General features: G+C 42.0%; 2 protein-coding genes across 24 annotated transcripts in view; one reads left to right on the forward strand and one right to left on the reverse strand.

The window, feature by feature from the left end:
- DCP1B (decapping mRNA 1B) overlaps positions 1-6206 on the reverse strand; it is a 54117-nt gene extending 47911 nt beyond the window's left edge. The window contains exons 1-2 of one of the 4 annotated variants that reach the window (XM_077871690.1): positions 6019-6158; positions 2124-2286 (exon numbers count right to left, since the gene is read on the reverse strand). Coding sequence is in view for 2 of the 4 variants with exons in the window: in XM_077871689.1 (XP_077727815.1) it covers positions 6019-6168 (150 nt within the window). In the remaining 2 variants the exon portion in view is untranslated. Of the gene's footprint in view, positions 1-2123; positions 2287-6018 lie in introns of all 4 variants that reach the window. The other 3 variants (XM_077871691.1, XM_077871689.1, XM_077871688.1) reach the window with 3 other exon arrangements.
- CACNA1C (calcium voltage-gated channel subunit alpha1 C) overlaps positions 1-22193 on the forward strand; it is a 746135-nt gene that overhangs the window by 28053 nt on the left and 695889 nt on the right. The gene's annotated exons all lie outside the window — the stretch shown is intronic.

The raw sequence follows: 22193 nt of genomic DNA on the forward strand, positions 1-22193 counted from the left end.
TCATTTATGAAATAAACCATCATTATCGCCCTTCACTAAAACAGGGACAGCATCACATCTCTGGCTAAAGAGATACAAAAATACACCCCACGGATTTCCTTTGAAAGAGGAGATGATAAGTGCGCTGCCTTTTCTTCTACCCTGTGACCTGCATATGTGGCAAGCTGCAGAGTCATTGGTGTCCGCATTTCATTATCCCTATTTTCTGAGTTTATTTTCTCTTGCCATATCCTGTCACCTAGGAGAGCAGATGATCTGCCAATAACCCTACTTTGACTACAACACAGGAGAGAACAATGATGCTGTAGTTTTCAGACAAATTAATCACCAACGTGGTGTGAAATATTTAGAGTCTAATCCAGATCTCTAAAATCAGGTTAGAAACATTGATAAGCCAGGACTCAAGAAATCTACCTGAGAGAAACTGTTTAAATGATAAAGTGAAGGTGATATACTATCATTTCTGTTCATATGGAAAGGCTCTCTTCCATATCTTCCATATCTCTGAAGACAGGAGCCCAGGTCCTGATGAAAATGTTTGTCAGTACCATGCATACGAAAGAAAATGTTTTGTTTTAATTATTAATCAGATTATTATAATTTAGAATTTAAAAGGTACTTTTGCTACTTATATGGTTTAATTTCAGCATTCTACTTAACCTCCTAATATTTTACTATTAATATCTATTACTAAAATCACTCAAAATTTAAGTACTCTGTAGTTTTGGGGAAAAATACACTCTTTATAAGGCCGTTGCCTAATACTAAATGATACTTTTTTTAAAGGCACATAAAACATTGGAAGCATGATTCTCTCATATGCTCATGTAATTTCAGCAATTTTCTTGGTCACCTCACTTCAGTGGGTGTTAAAGTATGGTCCCCACACCAGCAGTATCAGCATCACCTGGGATCTTGATAAAAATGCAAATTCTTGGGCTTCTCCCAGATCTACTGACTCAAATTCTGGGCCCACCTCATATTCTTTTAGCTGTCAGCTCATTCTGATGTATGCTATGTGAAAACTGCTGCCTTAGTTCAGGAACATATTCTCTGCCCAAAGAACTGTACTAGGAGTAGTGAAATCAAAGTACGCTATGTCCCAAATTATATCAAACATCACCAAACACTTTTTAAAGAGCAAATGGATATTAAGAGTCAATTACTTAGTAATAAGAATTTTAATCCTCATTAAAAAAAAATAGAATATGCAATTAAAAATAAGTTTATAGCAGTTAAAACAATTTTAGTCTTTTCTCTAATATATAAACATAGGTACGAAAGTTAGAGATCATCCTTTAACTGGATTTATTATCAAGTTCATATAATAACTTCAGTGTATTGTGAAAAACAGTCTTACTTCTCAAATGTGGCCCTCTTCCAGTGTGCTTTGAAAAATGCAAAGTCAAAATGAAAAAAAAAAAAGATACCAAAACATTATTATCTTTCCTTGTGTAAACAAACATAGTTAATTCTTATCTGTTGAGAAATCTATATCCTGGGTGCACTTTAAGCGCTAAGCGTTACCTAAAATGCCACAATATTAATCACTAAGAAAATGGCCACTACAGAACAATCAATACTACCCAAACAGTCTAAAAATTTGTGGCATTCCTAAAGTCGAATTGGTACAGTTGGCAAGTATTTACAGTCCACAGAGCCTTTAAGAATAAATGTGTAAAAATTAAATATTTATATTATTTGTTACATTGATAAGAAGCTGAAACAGAAATACAGGTTAAGGAACTAGACAAGAGCCTATCTATATGCATTGCAAGGACCACTTGCTGCAAGGCCAAAACACTTTCATGTCTTCCAGTATTTGACCTTAGACTGTTTCATCTTAGTGATCCAAATCAGGATGTTTCTATAGATAAGCACATATAAAGCTTTTGACTTGTTTCCCTTTTTCCTCCATGAAGTAGTAATGGAAATTACCTTTTCTTAAAAAAAAAAAAAAAGATATTAATGCCCAATTTTAGTTTAGAAAAATCCAGAATCAGAAATGTTAAAAGCATGTTCATGTTTCTCCTGAAATTTCTTTCCAACTTGTAACAGGCAATTTTTTTGATTCCACAAATTAGTGAGATCAAACAATATCAGTATGTCTTTGTCTGACTTACTTCATTTAGCACGGTGCCTCAAGGTAATGGACCCCACCTCTTGATTGAAAGACTGTTAAAGAATTTGTGGCCCTCTTCAATTGCAACGCGTCCTTAAAAAGTTTGAAATTCCCCCTCACTGACTAGAGGCGACTTCCACAGCCCAATACCAGACCTGGTCTCCCTGTAGAATGAACATATGCAACAGTTTTGGAGAGTTTTCCTTGGGATCCAGACCTGTAACTAGGAAAGTCTGCACCAAACAAAATCCACTCTGTATATTGCCCACCACGAGCACTGTCATCAGCATTGAAGTGTATCAGGATTTCTTAAATCTTCATTATGAATACCTGGAGTAGAGTTCTTGCCAGGTCTTACTGGACTAACTAGTTTATTATTCTCTCAGATTCTTTGCTGAAAAGAGGCGACCAGCCTAGAATACTCAGATCTTTTGATTTAAAAAACGTATTTCAGGGACACCTGGGTGGCTCAGCGGTTGAGCATCTATCTGCCTTTGGCTCAGGGTGTGATCCTGGAGTCCTGGGATCCCTGCAAGGAGCCTGTTTCACCCTTTGCCTGTGTCTCTGCCTCTCTGTCTCTCATGAACAAATAAATAAAATCTTTGAAAAGAACCCCCATATATCTAAGAAAAAAAAATTTTTTTAAAGATTTTATTTATTTATTCATGAGAGAGAGAGAGAGAGAGAGAGAGACGGAGAGAGGCAGAGACACAGGCAGAGGAAGAGGCAGGCTCCATGCAGGGAGCCTGACATGGGACTCGATCCCAGGTCTCCAGGATCAGGATCAGGCCCTGGGCAGAAGGCTGCACTAAACCGCTGAGCCACCCAGGCTGCCCCCCAAAAAACATATTTTAAGTACTCTATTATACCTGGACAAAAAAAGGGCTTTGGAAATGTACATTCTGATCTATCAAGGCTGAAATGGCTCAATTTCATGTATTTTCCTAGTCCCTCCAGAGTTATCCGAGGATAAACAGATTTTTTTTTTTTTTTCTTTCTGGGCCAAGCCCAGGGTTGGGGTTCTGGAGTATAGTTAAAACAAGATTTTATTAGGTTCTTAGGTCCTCTAGGCAAAGACCTCTACATTAAATAATTATAGTTTCTAGTTCTGGGGAATTTTAGCTAAAATTTTAAAAGTACAATTTAATGATTTACTATTACTCTCTATTATAAAATCTAACATGTATTAAAAAATTAAGCATTCAAAATTTAAAATAAGATGGAATACAAAATTGTGCCAGTTGGCCAATTACTGTGACTTGGCACAGTATTTAACACCTTTGAAACCACCCAAAGCAATCTCTACATTACTAATTATCTATGTTAATATAATGAAAAAGTAGGTCTCCATTTATCCCCATAAATTTGTCTCTCTCAATCATGCATGTAGCATCTAAGTCACCTATGAGCCTTTAACATATAGCAAATGCCTGTACAAAAGGAGATTTTAATCTGGAAGGTTATACTTTTTAAAACTCCAAATGATTTCAATACACACAAAACTTAGAAAACACTAGCTAGAAACATAATAGTCATTCTAAGGCAGTTTCTCAAGCTCAGCACTTTTGATATTTGGGGCCAGATAAATCTTTGTCATGGGGGCTTGTCCTGTGTGTAGGACATTTAGCAGCATCCCTGGCTTATCCTTTGGATGCCAGTAACATGTTCTCTCTTGGTGTGACAACCACAAATTTCGGTCAGATAACTGCCAAATGTTCCTTGGAGACAAAATCAAAACTAGCTACGAGCCACTACTCCAAGGACTGAAAGGTGAAAATATATTCTTCAAACGACAATTGGGTATTTGGGGGGAGCAGTCTTTTCAGATAATGAGAAGTAGTTCTAGCTCTCAAATTCTGATTCCAGTCATGACATTATTTTTCTTCATCTTTCCTTCAAGCACCTCATTTTCTGTCTACCCTTCATTTCTAATACCTCCTGCTCTAAATGCCTGAAGTCATTCTTCATCTATTTCAGTGTAGTAAGAATTTCCTTCCCTTACTTCCCATCTGCTTTCTTGCATATACTTTCACCTCCAATCTCAAGAATGTTCTTTATACTTTCAGTAGGCTTATGTTCAAAGGGCTCCAGTCCAGAGGCCCTGAGTGATGACATATGGAGACAGTGGTGACAAACTGCTTACCCTGAGCAACTGCTCTACCTCTGAACTAGGTCTCTTTCTTCTGGCTACCACAGCCTTGAAGATTAGTACTTTGAAAGAATGACCTTTTACTGAATGAATTATGCCCTGTCTGAAGGCAACAAGCTCAGGAAGCAGGAAAACATAACTCCTGTAAATAATGCGTTGTGACACTTCTGTCTTTTGATGAGGCTTTAGAAGGACTTCACTGGCTATCTAATAAACCTCTGTAAGTATTTTAACAGGGATCTATCACAGATTTCCTGTCAAAGGCCTATAGGAGACAATTGTTTTCCAAAAGGAATGGTTTCCTCTGCATGTTAACAATTTCTCAAGATTCTCCAGACTCTAATCTCACTGACAAGTAGGCTCACGGAGATCCTTTCTCTCCTACAAAATTGCCTTGACAGAAATAACACGTTAAGTCTTTGGCATTTTCTTATAGAGCAATATAATAGCAATACAATATGTATCATATCTTTGTATTTTTTCTAAACTCCCATTGATGAGATTGTCCAGTACACTGTTCAATGTCCTCTATACATATAAAGACCCAGGTGACAAATTCCCCCTAAAATTAGGGGGAAATAACCTCTCTCCTGACCAAGTGGTGTACTTTCTATTACAGATGGTGATTAAAGAGGTCTCCCTGCTTTCCTTTTTTGCGGAGGACTAAGAGTACAGACCTGAATTCCTTACTCCGTTCCAGCAAATCTCCTCACTTAAGAACTTAGGGCAAAACTGTTCTCTTCTCTCTCCTTTTAAATCTTTTTACTTTTGTTTATGATTTTCAGGTGCATTTTTTTATTACAGACTGCTCAAGATGTACGCTAGCAATAAGGAGGCTATGTAAATGTATGCAGATGTTAAAAAAAACATGAATTTGCTCAAAATGCGTGTTTTCCTTGATTGAATTTTGATGTCTTGGAAAATATACTTTAAAAAAAAAACCCTGAAATCCATTCACTCGCGCTCAGTTCTCTATACTGTTTTGTAACTTGTTTTAAAATGATGGAGGGTTATATAACGAACGGACTACTATTTGGGACAAAAACCGTATGAGGAAAAGAGAAACTACGTCTGTCTGCATTCAGGTGGGGGGGCCACAGAACCTCACGCAGCAGGACTCAGGCGTTTCAGGCCCCTGCCCCACTGTAACTGCGAGGAAGTCCAATTTCATTCCACGGCTATTCACTGGGTTTCTGCTTGGAGAAGGGCGCCGAGTAACCCGGCTGGCCGCGCACTGGGCTCCGGGCGCCCGTCGGTCCGGGCAGGCTGCGCGACCCCCTTCGCCGGGGCGCCAGCCTCGGGGCAGGCGAGGCCCAGCCCCCGCGCCTCGGCCGGGGCCTCCCACTTGGCGTCGCCGAGTCGCCAGCGTCAGCCGCCCCTGCGGCCCACCCGAGCCCCCGCCTCCCCACAGCGCGGCTCCCCGCGCCGCCCGGCTGCGGCTTCGCTTCCCGGAGCCCGTCGGTCCTCCGGCCTCGGGGCGCCCCCGCCCCCGCCTCGGCCCCGGGCCCGCCCCCGACCGCTCAGCTCTCCCCACGTGCGGGTCGTCGGGGGCTCCTCCGAGCGGCCGGCCGGGACCCGGCGGCCACGGCTTCGGCCGCCGCCCTCCGCCGCCGTCCGTCTCCGTCCACCTGCAGCCCTCCGTGCGCGGGCGGGGCGCGGGCGGGGCGCGGGCGGTCGCGGCCCGGGGCTGGCGATCTCTCTCCCCACCCTCGCCCTGCCGGCGCGGCCCCGGCGCGTCCGCACGCACCCACTCGTTGGCCCGATGGCCGAAGGTGTACAGAGCCACCTGGCTGGCCACGTCCACGATGCGGTTGATGTAGGGGTCGTGGCGCTGCAGGGCCGCCAGGCTGATGTCGCGCCCCTTCCCCACCAGGCCGCCAGCCGCCACGGCCGCCATCTTCCCTCCCTCCCCGGCATCAGCCAGCGCTGTCGGAAGCCACCCTCAATAGATCGCAGAGCGAGCGAGCCGCCTCGCCCCCGACACCGCGCGGCGGCCGCAGGTCCGGGGCGGCCTCGCTTCTCCAGCCGGCCCCCGCCCCCACCGCCGCGACACGCGCGAGGCAGTACTAGTCGATGGCCGCAGGCCCGCCCGCGACGAGCGCTGCGGGGCTGAAGCCGGTTCCCCTCCGCGAGGGCCGCTTCCTAGCTCTGCGGGCCTTGGAGCAGCGGGCGCGGCAGGTGCCCCTCTCGGACGCGTTGCACGCCTTGGCCTGCCTTGTCTTTGATCAGTGATCAAACCTCCAATAATAAATAAGCCCAAGGAATTAATAAACTGAGGGGAAAGGGCGCTGGGATCTCCCTATGCACAGACACCCTGGTTCTCGAGCCCCCGGGAATCCCCGAGACCCTTTCAGGGCCCTGCCAGGTCGAAACCACTCTGAGGACGCTGCTGAGCTGTGCTGGCCTCTTTCACCGCGTTGGCACCGGCACCAATGGTGAGCGAGAGTACAGGTGTCCGAGTGAGTCCGGCCGGGCAGGGCACGACACTAAGAGCCCGGGCCACTGGAGGGTGTTCTCGGTGAAGTAGCAAAAATCCCTGATTTTATTAGAGTCCAACTGTTTGGCTCACTTTTAGAAGATTGATTATTTCTAAGAGAGCGTGCAGGGGAGTGGGGAGGGGCGGGGTGGGGTGGACTGAGCCCCCCCCCCCCCCTCCGCCCCGCAGCGGGCAAAGCAGCGCAGGCCCTGCTCCCACCTCGTCACCCTGAGGTCACTACCCCGGGGAAACCGAGAGCGAGGGGCTCAACCACCCAGGCGCCCACACTTTTTAAGTCCTGTCTGAAGAAACCACAAGTGTGTGCAAAGCACACGTGCTGCACGCGGGAGTACCCTCTATTTGTCTCCAGGAAAATGCTGCTGTGCTTGAGGTGCAAGCTGAACTAGTATTTATTTTTATATTCACGGCACACTCTTCTTACTTGGAAGAAAGATGGACGGACCGTGGTTATTCAGACAGGTATTCCATAGACATTTTTTTCAAAAATACATAACATGCATCTGTCACTTCCAGGAAAACAAGAGCAATTATTGTTGACAATGATAATTTTTGAGCTTTCAAGTGAGAAATGGAAGCCTAGGGAACACATATCCACTACCAGGAGTTGGACAGCTTCTCAGTACTTGAAGTCTTTTCTGGTGAGATCGGTCGGCGTTTAGAAAGTCTGTGATGGGGGATTTGGTCTTTAAACCTTCGAGGATGTTGTCGGTCTGATGCTTGCATAACTGGATGTACATTTTTGTTAAAAGTTTTTAGCAAACGTTTAACATTTCTTTTGTAAAGGAATTTGCCTTTGAGTCTTGGGGTCTATGGATAAAGTCTACCTTTCCCAATATTTCAGGAAACATAGATTCACCCTAGTTGGCTTCCTAATAGTTGATCCAATGTCTTGTGAATCGAGATTTAGTAAATGCTTATTCTATTGAACTAAACCGTGAGTTAGTTGAATTTACTCATTTAATGCCTTTAAAAAAAATCTATTTATTCATGAGACACACACACACACACACAGAGAGAGAGAGAGAGAGAGAGAGAAAGAAAGAAAGGCAGAGGGAAAAGCAGGCTCCATGCACCGGGAGCCCGACGTGGGACTCGATCCCGGGTCTCCAGGATCACGCCCTGGGCCAAAGGCACGCTAAACCGCTGAGCCACCGGGGCTGCCCTGTCTTTTCTTTTCTTTCTTTCTTTCTTTCTTTCTTTTTTTTTTTTTTTTAGCTTATGACTTATAGAATACTGAAATCCAAGTTGGAATAAAACAGCATACAATAACAAGTCCTGATCTTTCAGAATTTACATTCAAAGGAAGAGAGAAAAAAATGGGAAGTTTTTTTTTTTTAAACTTTCTATATTGTAAGGAAAAGAAAGAAAAGGGAAAAAACGAGGATTAGAAGTCACACAGAAAAAAAAAAACAAAACCATAATGTTGCAGTGACTCCAGCATTGCCATATTGTTCATTACTGGACCACGGAGCTTTGTTCTCTTTTTCAAAAATTCCTTTTTCCCCGAAAATCTTAAAGCTCCAATCTTCTAGGATGAAGACAGACTTCTGCCAACTTTCTGCTTAAATAACCTGTGTAAAATCAGGTCGTTGTTACTTATCCAAACATACCAAGCTGCAGGCTCTATGTTAGTAAAAGACCATTCATAATAGGCTAATTCTTTTTTAATCCATGTGACATTAACTTCCATTGGCTTCCACAGTGCTGGCATACTTCCACTGTGTTTCGGGAAGTCTCGTTATGATACCTTGAATAGCTACTCATGATTTTGGGGTTTCATGATTATTTTATAATTGTCATTATGAGATAAAGCATGTGCCAACACTTGGTATTTAAAGTTTTATACTAGATTTTTTTTTTTTTTATGATAGTCACACAGAGAGAGAGAGAGAGAGAGAGAGAGGCAGAGACACAGGCAGAGGGAGAAGCAGGCTCCATGCACCGGGAGCCCGACGTGGGATTCGATCCCGGGTCTCCAGGATCGCGTCCTGGGCCAAAGGCAGGCGCCAAACCGCTGCGCCACCCAGGGATCCCTATACTAGAATTTAAAACAAGTTTGTAATGTGATAAAAAATAATGTTCAGGTCTATGATTTTTATACTATTGAAATGACTAAGATAAAATCCACCACCTAATCCATCAAGGTAATTGTTTGAACATACTATATTTCAATTGTTTGAAAATAGAGATATAAACGAAAATGTTTGGTTTTGTAGCTATGTATGAGTGCTTGTATATAAATATAAATTGACTTTTATGGCATAACAATCTGAAACATAAATACACAGTCTGCTTTACTAGTGCTCTTTGTTGTGTAAATGACCTCCAAGTTTTGCATTTGTCCTAGAGTAGAATGTGTCGGAATGGAGGGGAAAGAGGAGCTTCCAGGATGCCCCCTAAGAGTTTGTGATTCTAAAATGACTTAAATGACTGATGGTTTGCTTGTGCTGCCTGTATGAATCGTCCTTTTTGCTAGGAATTTTGTACTAAAAGATGATAGAAGTAAGGAATTAATGAATGCCCTCTTTCTCCTATTGGAGGGAAATGGTTTGAAGCTTGTTACCAGTTGTTCTCAGTGCATGGTTCATTTCTTTTGTAGACAGCAGTATACAGTGGAAGAGGAAAGGGAAACTACTTTAATAACATCTTTTTATCTATGTGACCTACAAGTGACCTTACCTTTAACCTGGGGATCCTTTTTTTTTTTTTAAGATTTTATTTATTTATTCATGGGAGTCACACAGAGAGAGGCAGAGGGAGAAGCAGGCTCCATGCAGGGAGCCGGATGTGGAACTTGATCCCGGGACTCCAGGATCACGCCCTGGGCCAAAGGCAGGCGCTAAACCACTGAGCCACCTAGGCGTCCCTAACTTGGGGATCCTAACTAATATCTGCCCTACCAATTTTATGAAATAAATGAGATCAAGTTAGCTTACTTGAAAAAGATTTACAATCTAGGAAATGTTCTGCAAATGAGAAAAGCTATTCTTATTATAACTACATCATCAAGGGCGCCTAGGTGGCTCATTCGGTTAAGTGTCTGCTTTTGGCTCAGGTCATAATCCTGGAGTCCTGGGATCAAGCCCCATGTCGGGCTCCCCAATCAGCCAAGAGTCTGCTTCTCCCTTTCCCTCTGTCTGTCACTGCTTGTGTTCTCTGTGTCTCTCTTGTTCACTCTCCCTCTTTCAAATAAATAAAAATCTTAAAAAAAAAAAAAACCCTGCATCATCATTAGCATTAGTTTCATCATTGTTATTATTTCTGTTTTTAAAAAAAGATTTTTAAATTTATTTTAGAGAGCGTGGCAGGGGAAGCAGAGAGAGGGGGAGATAAGCAGACTCCTCTCTGAGCTCAGGGGCTCCAACCCAAGACCCTGAGAGCATGACCTAAGCCGAAACCAAGAGTTCAGCACCCAACCAACTGAGCACCCAGGTGCCCTTGTTATTATTATTTCTAATAGAAGCCCAGAAGGATCCTTCCTGTCCAATTACATTGCCACTGTTCAGTTCGTCTCAACAAAGTTCTGTGTGACAAGGAGCTTGTTTTTATTTTTTAATTTATTTTTAATTTATTTTTTATTTTGTTAAGAACTTGTTTATTCATGAGAGATACGGAAAGAGAAAGGTAGAGACAGAAGCAGGTTCCTCACAGGGAGCCAGATGTGGAACTTGATCCCAGGACTCCTGGATCATGCCCTGAGCCGAAGGCAGACACTCAACCACTGAGCCACCCAGGCGTCCTGACAAGGAGCTTGTTAATTCCCAAGGCAGTTCATTCCCAGGATTTCTATAAAATGGATAATGTGAGCTAAAACATACTTATCAAAAACTTCAAAAACAGAGGAATAAATAATATAGTAAATACATGTCTGTTCCATGAGATTGCAAGCAGCTGAGATGTGAAATAGCTGTCAGAGGGCCTTGGAGCAGAATGAGAAGGGGCAGATGTGGGAAAGAAAGGGACCTGTTGGGTGAGCCTTTGCTCAAGCCTGAAATTTCTCCAGTCTGGGCCCAGCCACTGCCTGGATTAAACCTCTGCTAACCTGGCCTGGAGTGGACTTGGGGTAACTGGAGCTCTTTGGAATGGGGAGACCACACATACACATTCTCTTCTAATCTCATTTTGCCTCTCTCCGCCAGTCCCACTAAACCTATTCACTTTACCTCATTGTCAGGGGTCAGGCTTAGTGGGCACAGAGGACCTCTGCACTAAAGATGTCTTTCTAGTTGCTTCCCAATGCCTAGACCATGTTAAAACATGAGAAGTGCCTTTAATTCCACATGAAGAGATTACAGGCTTAAAACACAAGACCACTGCAGTAACTAACGTCTGTGAGTTTCAGCACCTGAATGCTAAGAGGGAGAGCAGGATGTGGAAAGGGTGTGTTGAGACAGCAGAAGACAAATCTCCATTTTGCAAGTGCACCATGGAAGGGACCGTGGAAGTTGCATAGACCATCTGCCATGTCTCTGCAAACCCAGGCAGCTCTGCGTCATGATTCAGAAAGCTGATACTGAATGTGGCCAATTTCACATAAAGTTTTGTCCTGGGGCAGAGTGGGAGTGTGGGAGGTTGTTAGCGGATTTTGCATTAGGACAGCAAACTTGAGTTGCCTCTCATGTTACCTAGGTGTGTGTGGTGCCAGCCAGTTCACTGTGGCACTACCAACACCGTCGAGGGATGACCTTATGATTATTTGATTTGGGTAGAATCCACAGTTCTAGGCAGGCCACTTCAATTCTCTGTGGGATAAAGTGATTGAATTAGGATGCTTCCCCACTCCAGATTGCGTGGCTAGCTATTGAACCACCTCCAGTCATCTCAAATGCTGCAGTCTTTACCAATATGTCGATGAGCCCAGAAACAATAATGAACAATCTGTTTGATGCACATTGAAATTAGGTCAGGAAAGCAGCATATTGAGGACTTATTAACATTATGTCAAAACTGAGGGCTGAATGTTATAATCAAGAAAGAGAAAGGGTGTCATCCTTCATTTTCTGTGCTCTTTCCTTCTCAGAGGGAAAAACAGTCACTGTTGGGAGGAAGGAATATTTACCCTGGCTACACTTAAGGTGATCAGCTCTCTCTGCAGATTGTTAATCCAGGTGAAATACCTATTTCAAGTTACCTTGACGATTTACATGGCAGTCTATAGGAAGCAGTCGGAAAAAAGTGTCAGGGAGTCCTAGATGGAATACATTTGAAGGATTTTCTGATTACTTATAATCAATACAACCTACCATGTCAGCTCTCCACTCGGTGATTGATTTTTCTCTTTTTAAACTGATGTGTGAAGCCCCAAAGGAAAATGAACAGCAAAATATTGTGCTGAACTAAACTTAAGTCCAAGGTAAGAGGGTTTGGAAGAACACTTGGCTTAGTCAGGAGCCAGTACTCTAAAAATGGGTTAGAGGCCTGAGGAGGCGGTGTAGAATCTGTTGAGAGAATGCTGAGATTTTAAAACATTTCCCAGCCTGGACCCTCAAGCCTGTCTTGTATAGTCTCTATTAGGTTTGACAAACTATAGCCCACAGGCCAAATCTAGCCCTCTGCCTGTTTCATAAATAAAGTTTTATTGGGGCACAGTCACACTCAGTGTATTGATAGACAGCCAGAGGGCTGCTCTCACCCTAGAACAGCACAGTTGAGTGGCTACAACGGAAACCAGATGACCTCCAAAGCCTAAAATATTTACTCTCAGTTCCTTTGCAGAAAAAGGTCGCCAACCCCGGTATTTTTGTTAAATAAGTCAATAAATAACACATCTAGTTGTCACCTGGTTTGTGCACATTATAAGCACATAATGAATTAGAAAGGGCAACAAAGTATGAAGCCTAGTTTTTATTCTCGAGGAACTTAAAATCTAGTTGAGGAAAAAAGCTAAGCATACATGAAAAAATGGTGAACAATAAAACATAATATATAACCAAGGGCTAAATTGTGATATATTGACAAGTGCCAGAATTCGGAGAAAGGGAAGGAGGATCAGTGTGTCCCTTAGTAGTTGAAGCAGGCACTATTTAATATAATCAAGTTCCAGGATACCATAAGAGCTTGGATGCTCCTTTGAGATCCACTGTAATTGGATTTGACCTGTATTTCTACTCTAGTATCATTTTAAGTCACTGATTTTTTGGCCATGTGCTTTGGGGATACCTTAATGATCAGAAGTATTTCTGAGTAACTTTCACTGACTTATTTTTCTGGGATTGGGATTTCTTCAATATCCCTAACCTATGGAGAATGTAATTCAGTCATAGCAGCATAATTCTTTTTTGGGGGGAGAGAGTATGTATAATGATGAAGAACGTGAGTTTTGAAGTCAGAGAGACTCAGATCTAAATCTTGGTCTCATCTCCTCCTAGCTATGTAAACTTGGGTGTTCTATTAAGCTCCAGGCCTCAGTTTCTTCACCCACAAAATAAGAACAATAATAGCACGTACCTCCTCAGGTTGTTGTGGGAGCTAAATCATATAATGTGTGTAAAGTGCTTAGAATATAAAGTGCCTGGTGCAAAGATGGGGCACTCTCAATGTTTTGTCATTGGCCATTGCTTTTGATTATGGCAGGATTTACATTCTGGACAAGAGAGTCACACATGCAGAATGAGAATTAGTACTTTATCATTTATAAAGGCACCTTGTGTATGGTAAACAAATGTACTAATGCAAAGTGCAGAATTATTTCTACCCCTTTTTAGTTTGCTAATGGTTGTGATTCTTAATTTTTAACATTATCGCTATTGCCAGGCCTCTGATTTATTTCTTGGATGTCCTTAGGAACTTGGGGACAGGAAACACTATATATAAAATTGCAAATATAGGTCTACATTCTGGTGTACTGCAGGAGTCTTGAGTGCTCTCAGGGTCTGTACTGTCTTTGGAAGTAAGGCAGGTTGGCAGTGGTACTAGCTTTGTGGATTGGGGATCAGCATCCCTAGGTTTTCACCTATTTCTGTGATTAGAGGAGAAATCATATAGAAACCAGACCAGTTTTTCTTATTTGTAATAGGGGATAATAACATTTATTTTTGTAACAATTGTGAGTATTCTTGAAAGAGCTCTTTGAAAGAAACACTTTAAGGATTTTGATATAATCATGATGTATGAGGCTTTACAATCAGGATTTGAGGGTCCAAAGAAGGCTCTACTTCCTCTGCGGATAAAGCCTGATTATAACACAGCTTTTTTTTCCCCTCGAGGTATTTTAACGATTAAAGGGCCGGGTGTTTTTTTTTCTATATTTCCTGTTGGTAATAAGTGGCCTTCTGCAGGGCTTTGACCTTTGCTGCTGTTATGGAGACTCCTAGGAGCAGTGGCTATGACCCCAGCAAGCCTGGCTCACACTGTTATGGGGTCGCTGCCTCTGAGGGCCCTAAGTATTAATACATTTTCAAAGAACTGCAAACACTGAACCCACTGTTCAGTTTTAGTTGCTTTGTTAAGAATTATATGGGCTTTATAATAAAACAAGAAAATGTCAGGTAAACAAACATGTTTAACCTAAATAAGCCATGATTAGTCTAAACTGGGAGAGCTCTTGTAATAAGTAGGGCAGCTCCTGTCTCACTAGTTTCCTGTGAAGTAGATAGCAAGTATTGCTGTATTCGTTTGTCAGATAGCCTTTACATTTAATCATTTATTCACCCAGTGAACATTTAGTAAGCTCTTATAATAGGACAGGCATAGAGCTGCGAGCTGAGAATACTACAGTGAACAAGACAAGCATGCCATGCCCTTCTGGAGTTTAGAGTCTAACTGGGAAGATGGACACACAAACAGGTAATGACAATCAGGTGGGGTTGGTGCTTTATAAAAAGTTTAGGATGCTATGGGAGCACATGGCAGAGGCACAAAAAGCCTTTGGTTTAAGTGAATTGCCAAGAGTAACAAAATGAAGGTGTTGTACATCTTCTCTTTAGGACCAGACCAGGGTGGAATGGCCCTAAGAGTGAGAGACTGGGCCCTGCTCATTCTTACACTTGGAATTTTCTTGGGTGGTTTGAGCTTTTGGTCTTAGAGAGGCAGTAGAGACTTGTCTGAGTAGTGCTATAGACAGCATATCCTAAAGCCACATTGATCCCCTCTGGCCTTAGAGCAGAGCAGACTAAGTAAGACCCTCCCAAGGGCAGTCCTTTCCTCCTTTGATACTACCAAGTCCTGGCTGGAGTATTCATCTATATGAATAGTACGTACTCGAACTACCAGCAATTTTCATCTGCTTTAGCCCTCCCTCATTCTGCTCCCTAGGAATTTCCCTTCCCGAGACTGTATTCTCTACTTCTTCACACTTGTCACACTGACAGGGCAGAGGAGACCACTGTCAGCTATGAAAGGGCTAGTTTACTAGTCACTAGACTCTCCTATACACTTTCTCTTTCCCCAGTGCTGAGTGATCATCTTCAAGTAGGGCTAGCAAGGTATACTCGATGGGCTACATTTATTCTTTCTTATTCTTTCCAAGGAGCTATATACCGCTCTTATTCCTTCACTGCATTTCATGAAATAAACTATAGCACTAGCTTGTCATAGCTCCAATTTTCCTTCAGTGGGGGCTAAAAAATCCAGGCAAAGGCTGGCTGGAAGTCCACGTATGGAGATCCCAAGAGCCTTCTCTTTGCCTCTTTGCCCATTCCTGAGGTTAGGGATGGATGAGGAGCAGGGATCACTCCTAGGCATTCAAGCTTGAATTATCGCCAAGATAAGTCATTTCAGCCACTTTTTGGAGGGAAGAAAACTAAAAGAGTGGCTTTTGTGAGGTTACATCAACTCAGAGTAGAGAGAGCCTAGAGCAGAAGTTCTCAACCCTGGCTACACATTATAATTGCCGGAGGGCATTTTAAAAGAAGTACCAATGGCCAGGGCTCATACAGACAAGTTAATTGAACTCTCAGGTTGGGCCCTGGTAAATCTCCTTGAAATGAGTCTAACTACTTCCAGGTTGGAGAGCCACTGGGCAGCCTGGTTGGCAGCCTCTGTGCCAAGGACAAACTTCCTGGGTTTGAATGTGGCTCAGCTAGTGTGGGCAATTCCTTATCCCATGTCAACTTCAGTTTCCTTCTCTATGAAATGAGGTTTTTAAAGAATCCTACTTTGTAGGATTGTTGTTGAGAGCTAAACGAGAAAATACAACTAAAGCACCTGAACCATATCAAGTACTTAATAATAACAGTAATGACAGAACAGGACTAGACGGGGCAATGTTCTCTCCACCATGATCATTTATTAAGGACTATGGTGATCAATTCAGTGACAAATGGGCTGCTCCTTTAAATGGGCTGATCCTTTAAAATGATCCACTTTATTAAAAAATGACATGAATGGCTTTGTTTCTTAAATAAGGAAGAGTATTCCTTATTTTAAGCTTCTTTTTTTAAAAAGATTTTATTTATTTATTCATGAGAGACAGAGAGAGAGAAAGAGAGAGGCAGAGACACAGGCAGAGGGAGAAACAGGCTCCACGCAGGAAGCCTGACACAGGCCTCAATCCCGGGTCTCCAGGATCACGCCCTGGGCGGAAGGCGGCGCTAAACCACTGAGCCACCCAGGTTGCCCTATATTAAGCTTCTTAAACCTCATTCTGCTTAATGTCTCCCACTTGATATAATTTATTTATTTGTTCATCCATCTGTTCTTTGATTTGACAAATGTTTGTTGTGCTCCTATTAGGTTGCCAAGTACTATCTAAATATCATTAATATGACAAAAATTAAAAACAGACCCTGCTTTCCAGGAACTTAAAGTTTGATGGAGGAGATACATCAAATACAGACAAATACCATGTTTACTATCACAATAGATTTATAAAAATACATAAGTAAAAGTTGTAAGAATAATTTCTGGTCCTCCAGGGAATCTGAGTGACCAAAATACGATTATAGTTTTGGCACTACTTAAGATGTCGGATGCTGGCTTCAGCCCAAGACATTCTGATTTAATTGGTGTTGTGTCACTGGGGTATCAGGATTTGTAAAAGTTCCCAGATGATGTTAATATATGTTAAAGTTTGGGAACCATTGATTTAGAAGCTTTCTACTTATCAAGGATACAGCAATAGATAGACTGGAGCTACATGCTTAGGAGTCTTCTGGACATGGCTTGGACCTTGGTATTGAAAGTCTATCCTCTAGGCAACCGGCTGCAATTGAAGAGAGAAGTGACATCTGATTTGCAGAAAGATAATTCTGGCTACAATGTAGAAAATAGGTGGGCTGAAGACAGGGTAATATTAGGGGAAATAGATGACACTGAGGGCCTAAATTGGACTGGGATGGTGGGACTCTGATGCCAGGTATCAAAACCCTGAGCACATTGGGGAAAGGACAAGGAGTCAGAGCAACAGAAATGTTTTCTTCTGCTGGTTTTCAGCTTTGAAATTGAACTGCCATCTTGGTAAACATCTAAAGAATTCAGGTGATGCTTCGCAGGCTTAAATGAAGACAGCTCCTTCAAGAACTCTCAAGCATTTATGGATTTCAGGATGAAATGAATTCATCAGAGATGAATTTTCACCCTTAAAAAATAAAAGGACACAGATTCTGTAATTTCCCAGTTAATCTTGGCAAAGTAGATCATTAAGCTCCCAGACTTTTTTGAGGAAGGGGAGTGGAATGGTCTGGCTACTTACACTGATCCAATGACCTGGATAATTGCCAACTATCCACTTACCATTGTGATGTGAAGTGGTGTTTTTGTTTTTTTTTTTTTGTTTTTTGTTTTTTTTTGGTCTTATCTAATGCTTCTAGTAATCAAAACGTATTTTTACTGTTGTTGGGTCTGTGGAGCTAATGTGAGTCTGGTGGCAAGATGATTGGGTTCATTTGCTTTGCGCTCCATGAAATTCAGTTGTCAGTCAAATCCTAATGCCAGAGTCCTCACTCTCAGGAAGGCGGTAGAAAAAAGCAAGAAAAGCCCAGTTGGAGGTTCACATCTTGCCTGGAAGACATAGCACAACAAATCAGAAAGACCTTAGGTTGCCTTCTAGACTGACACAACACAATATTAACGTCTCTAAGAAAGTGAGGTTCTGAATATTTTTTCACAAACTCTAAAGTATAAAAACTATTCTTTGCTAAAGAGCCATACAAAATCAAGGCATTGGCCAGAGTTTGCAGACCCCTTGTCCAAACAGTGGACAAAACAACACATCAAAGGCTGATATGCAACATTTGTTGATTTACCTGCTATAGATATCTCACTATGACTTGATTTCACATAGCAACACTAACGTCACTGGATGCAGATTAGGGAAGAGATGCTCAGTAGCCTATGGTTTTCCACCATTCAACAAACACAAATGTAAGTAACTCCAAGAACTCCAAGAATGTAGTTAAAGTGGTCAGGAAGTAATGAGGTTTTTGACCTTTTGTTTTTGATGTAACCTATTTAATTGTAAGCTTAAATAATTTAATACCTGTTATGTTTAACAATTGGTTCAAATTTTGTATTTCTGAAAATTTTACAATCTTCTCTCACCAGCTGGTGTGAGTTGGCTCCTGCACACCACTCATAGTAGAAGGGAAGGTAGAATGTTGAGAAAATAGCTGGGATAAAAGAGAAGAAGTGAGGAAAGATGAAATTCAAGGCTGTGGGCAAACACTTGATCCATTGATTGAGATGCAGCCAAGTTTGGGCATTACACAAGACAGTAGCTGATTTTACAGAGCTAATTTGGTCTCTCTATCTTAATAAGCATGACTCAACTAATTTGAGAAGAAAACTCAGTTCAATTTGACCAATACCTGGCAGAGACAGAGAACTCAATTTAATACACAGCAAATCTGATTTTAAAAACACAGCACTCGAATTTACATGTGAGTAAAGCTATGATGGTAAAACAAAAGATAGAGCTTTTCCCTCGCCATCATATTGGGTTTTCTTTCCTAGTCCAACTCTCTTACAAACATGCAAATAAACTGAAACCAGCTAAAACAGCAGTTCCAAGTCCCTAACTAACTAACCGTCCTTTAAGCATTGCCTAATGAGGGAGTAAAATCTGTCACTCTCCAGTGAGAGAAGGGATTCCTGATTTCTGTGGATACTATTGAAATGAAAAAAGTAGAAGTCAAACTGAGTGGCTCCCTGAGTCATGACTTGGGGGTCTGAGCTGTGTGAGTCTTTAACTGTCCCAGAATGGTACAGAATGAATGGTTTGGTAGGAGGGAAAGAGGAAGGGGAAAAGCAGAGGTTGAGATGCTTGAGGGTGGGAAATAGAATCCAGATGGCCTCTAATGTAACATGTTATTTTTGTGAGGGGGGTACTGTTAACTATAGCACTGTTGGATTTGCTCACAGATCGATTCTGTTTTTTAGTGCCCATAATATGTTAAATATTATTTAAAATGAACTACACATATTTAATATTTACCACCTAATGGTATCCTTAAGATAGCAATGGTAGATGGTTTTATGTTCTATTGATTCCTCATGTTCTTTAACTTTCTGTAGGGAAGAAGCATTTGTTAAGTTTCTTACTATGTAGCATCATGGCATGAACATGGTGGACAATCTTTAAAATAGGGTTAAAGACAAACATTAAAAGGTGTATGGTTCTTTCAGAGAGGCTCTCTCTGTCTCTCTGCCTCTGTCTCTGTATCTGTCTGTCTGTCTCTCTCTCTCTCTCTCTCTCACACACACACACACACACACACACACACTTCTCTTGGAACCTGAAGGAAAGGTAGGAACAGAATCCCATCAGCAAATGCCCTTTGATGGACATCAGTAAAACACTTGCCATTCTTCACTGAGGACTCTCTGGATGCTAGATACCTGAAATTTAAATTTCTGAAATTTAAATTTCAGAATAGCTCTGTGGAGTGGGTACTAATATTATGAAAATTTTTCAGATGAATTAACTAGGATCAGGAATATTAAGTAAGTTGCCCAGAGTCACTCACTGTTGGAGAGAACCTGGGAGAGCTGATTGGGATACCTAGGACTGTTCTCCAAATCTCTGCTCTGTACCTTTACTTCCTGGTACCTTCCTTCCCAACTCATTAATCAGGATAGGTTTCCTGAAGCTGATTTACATGAAGCTAACTTCAGAATGAAGGAATAAAAATAGAAGGCACTGGGGGATGGGAGAAGGTAGATACCTTAAGACAGATACAGTAGAAAAAGAGAAGAAAAATTCTAGATACTTTAAGCTTCCCGAGTCTATAAGTACACTTGGCTGGAATGAAATGGTTGAAGGGGAAAGAAGGGAAGACAGAAGGGCTGATTTGGTGGAAGGCCATGGAAGGAATAAAATTAGACATTGTAGTTACAGAATAGAAACACTGAAACTACACTGAATCTACAGCATCTCAGGAATGGAAGAGAACTTGAATGCCATCTGCCTAATACATAAATTTGCTCTGCGTCTTGACAAGATGGTTGTTAAGCCTTCGTGAATGCCCTTGAAGATGGAGAATTCATTAGATAGTCTCAACATGTGGTGTATTAGAAAGTTTTTCCTGTGTGAACCCCATAGATGTCTACCAATAATTTCTCCTCACTGCCAGGAACTGACTTCCTACGGCCATACACAAGTCTCAGAATAGTCCCTAGGGTAAATACAGAAATATCCACATATTGACTATTTTTTCCCAGTAGTAAAATTATTCCTAGATACTGAGTTCACAGATAATCCCTAATCACTGGTTATCATTCAGAACACTTCTCAATCAACTGGCTTCCTCCTGGCTGATTGGGTATTTCTATGCCAGGAACTTTATATGTATCATTTTCTATCTTATAGCTAAGGAAGTTGAGGCTCAGAGAGCTTGAATAACTTGCTCAGGGTCACTCAACTTATAGACAGAGGAGTTTTACATACAGGCACCTTGGGTCCAGAGCTAGAATACCCAATAAATAAACAAACCATTCTGCCTGGTATAAAAAGAGAATGTTATAGAAAGTAGGGTTACCCAGGGCTTCATGGGTGTGCAACTTGTACCTTCCCCCTTAGAAGGGCTCTGAGCTTGCTTTAAATGCTCTGCTGTCCTTGTCTTAAAATTCCTAATATATTGAGATGCCTGGGTGGCTTCCTTGGTTGAGCCCCCAAACTCTTGTTTTTCTGTATTTTTTTTTTTATTGGAGTTCGATTTGCCAACATATAGTATAATACCCAGTGCTCATCCCATCAAGTGCCCCCCCTCAGTGCCTGTCACCCAGTCACTCTATCCCCCCCACCCACCTCCCCTTCCACTCCCCTTGTTCATTTTCCAGAGTTAGGAGACTCTCATGTTCTGTCACCCTCTCTGATATTTCCCACTCAGTTCCCCTCCTTTCCCCTATAATACCTTTCACTATTTTTTATATTCCCCAAATGAATGAAACCATGTAATGTTTGTCCTTCTCCTTCTGACTTAGTTCACTCAGCATAATACCCTCCAGTTCTATCCACGTTGAAGCAAATGGTGGTTATTCGTCGTTTCTAATGGCTGAGTAATATTCCATTGTATACATAGACCATTCATCTTTCTTTATCCATTCATCTGTCAAAGGACATTGAGGTTCCTTCCACAGTTTGGCTACTGTGGCCATTGCTGCTAGAAACATCGGGGTGCAGGTGTCCTGGCGTTTCATTGCATCTGTATCTTTGGGGTATATCCCCAGCAGTGCAATTGCTGGGTCATAGGGCAGGTCTATTTTTAACTCTTTGAGGAACCTCCACACAGTTTTCCAGAGTGGCTGCACCAGTTCACATTCCCACCAACAGTGCAAGAGGGTTCCCCTTTCTCCACATCCTCTCCAGTATTTGTTGTTTCCTGTCTTGTTAATTTTCCCCATTGTCATTGGTGTGAGGTGGTATCTCATTGTGGTTTTGATTTATATTTCCCTGATGGCAAGGGATGCAGACATTTTCTCATGTGCTTGTTGGCCACGTGTATGTCTTCTTCGGTGAAATTTCTGTTCATGTCTTTGGCCCATTTCATGATTGGATTGTTTGTTTCTTGGGTGTGGAGTTTAATAAGTTCTTTATAGATCTTGGATACTAGCCCTTTACCTGATATGTCATTTGCAAATATCTTCTCCCATTCTGCAGGTTGTCTTTTAGTTTTGTTGACTGTATCCTTTGCTGTGCAAAAGCTTCTTATCTTGATGAAGTCCCAATAGTTCATTTTTGCTTTTGTTTCCCTTGCCTTTACAGATGTATCTTGTAAGAAATTGCTGTGGCCAAGTTCAAAAAGGGTGTTGCCTGTGTTCTCCTATTGGATTTTGATGGATTCTTGTCTCACATTAAGATCTCTCATCCATTTTGAGTTTATCTTTGTGTCTGGTGTAAGAGAATGGTCTAGTTTCCTTCTTCTGCACGTGGCTGTCCAATTTTCCCAGCACCATTTATTGAAGAGACTGTCCTTTTCCCAGTAGATAGTCTTTCCTGCTTCGTGGAATATTAGTTGACTATAGAGTTGAGGGCCCATATCTGGGTTCTC

The sequence above is a fragment of the Canis aureus genome, chromosome 25 (assembly GCF_053574225.1).
Source record: "Canis aureus isolate CA01 chromosome 25, VMU_Caureus_v.1.0, whole genome shotgun sequence".
Lineage (NCBI taxonomy): Eukaryota > Metazoa > Chordata > Mammalia > Carnivora > Canidae > Canis > Canis aureus.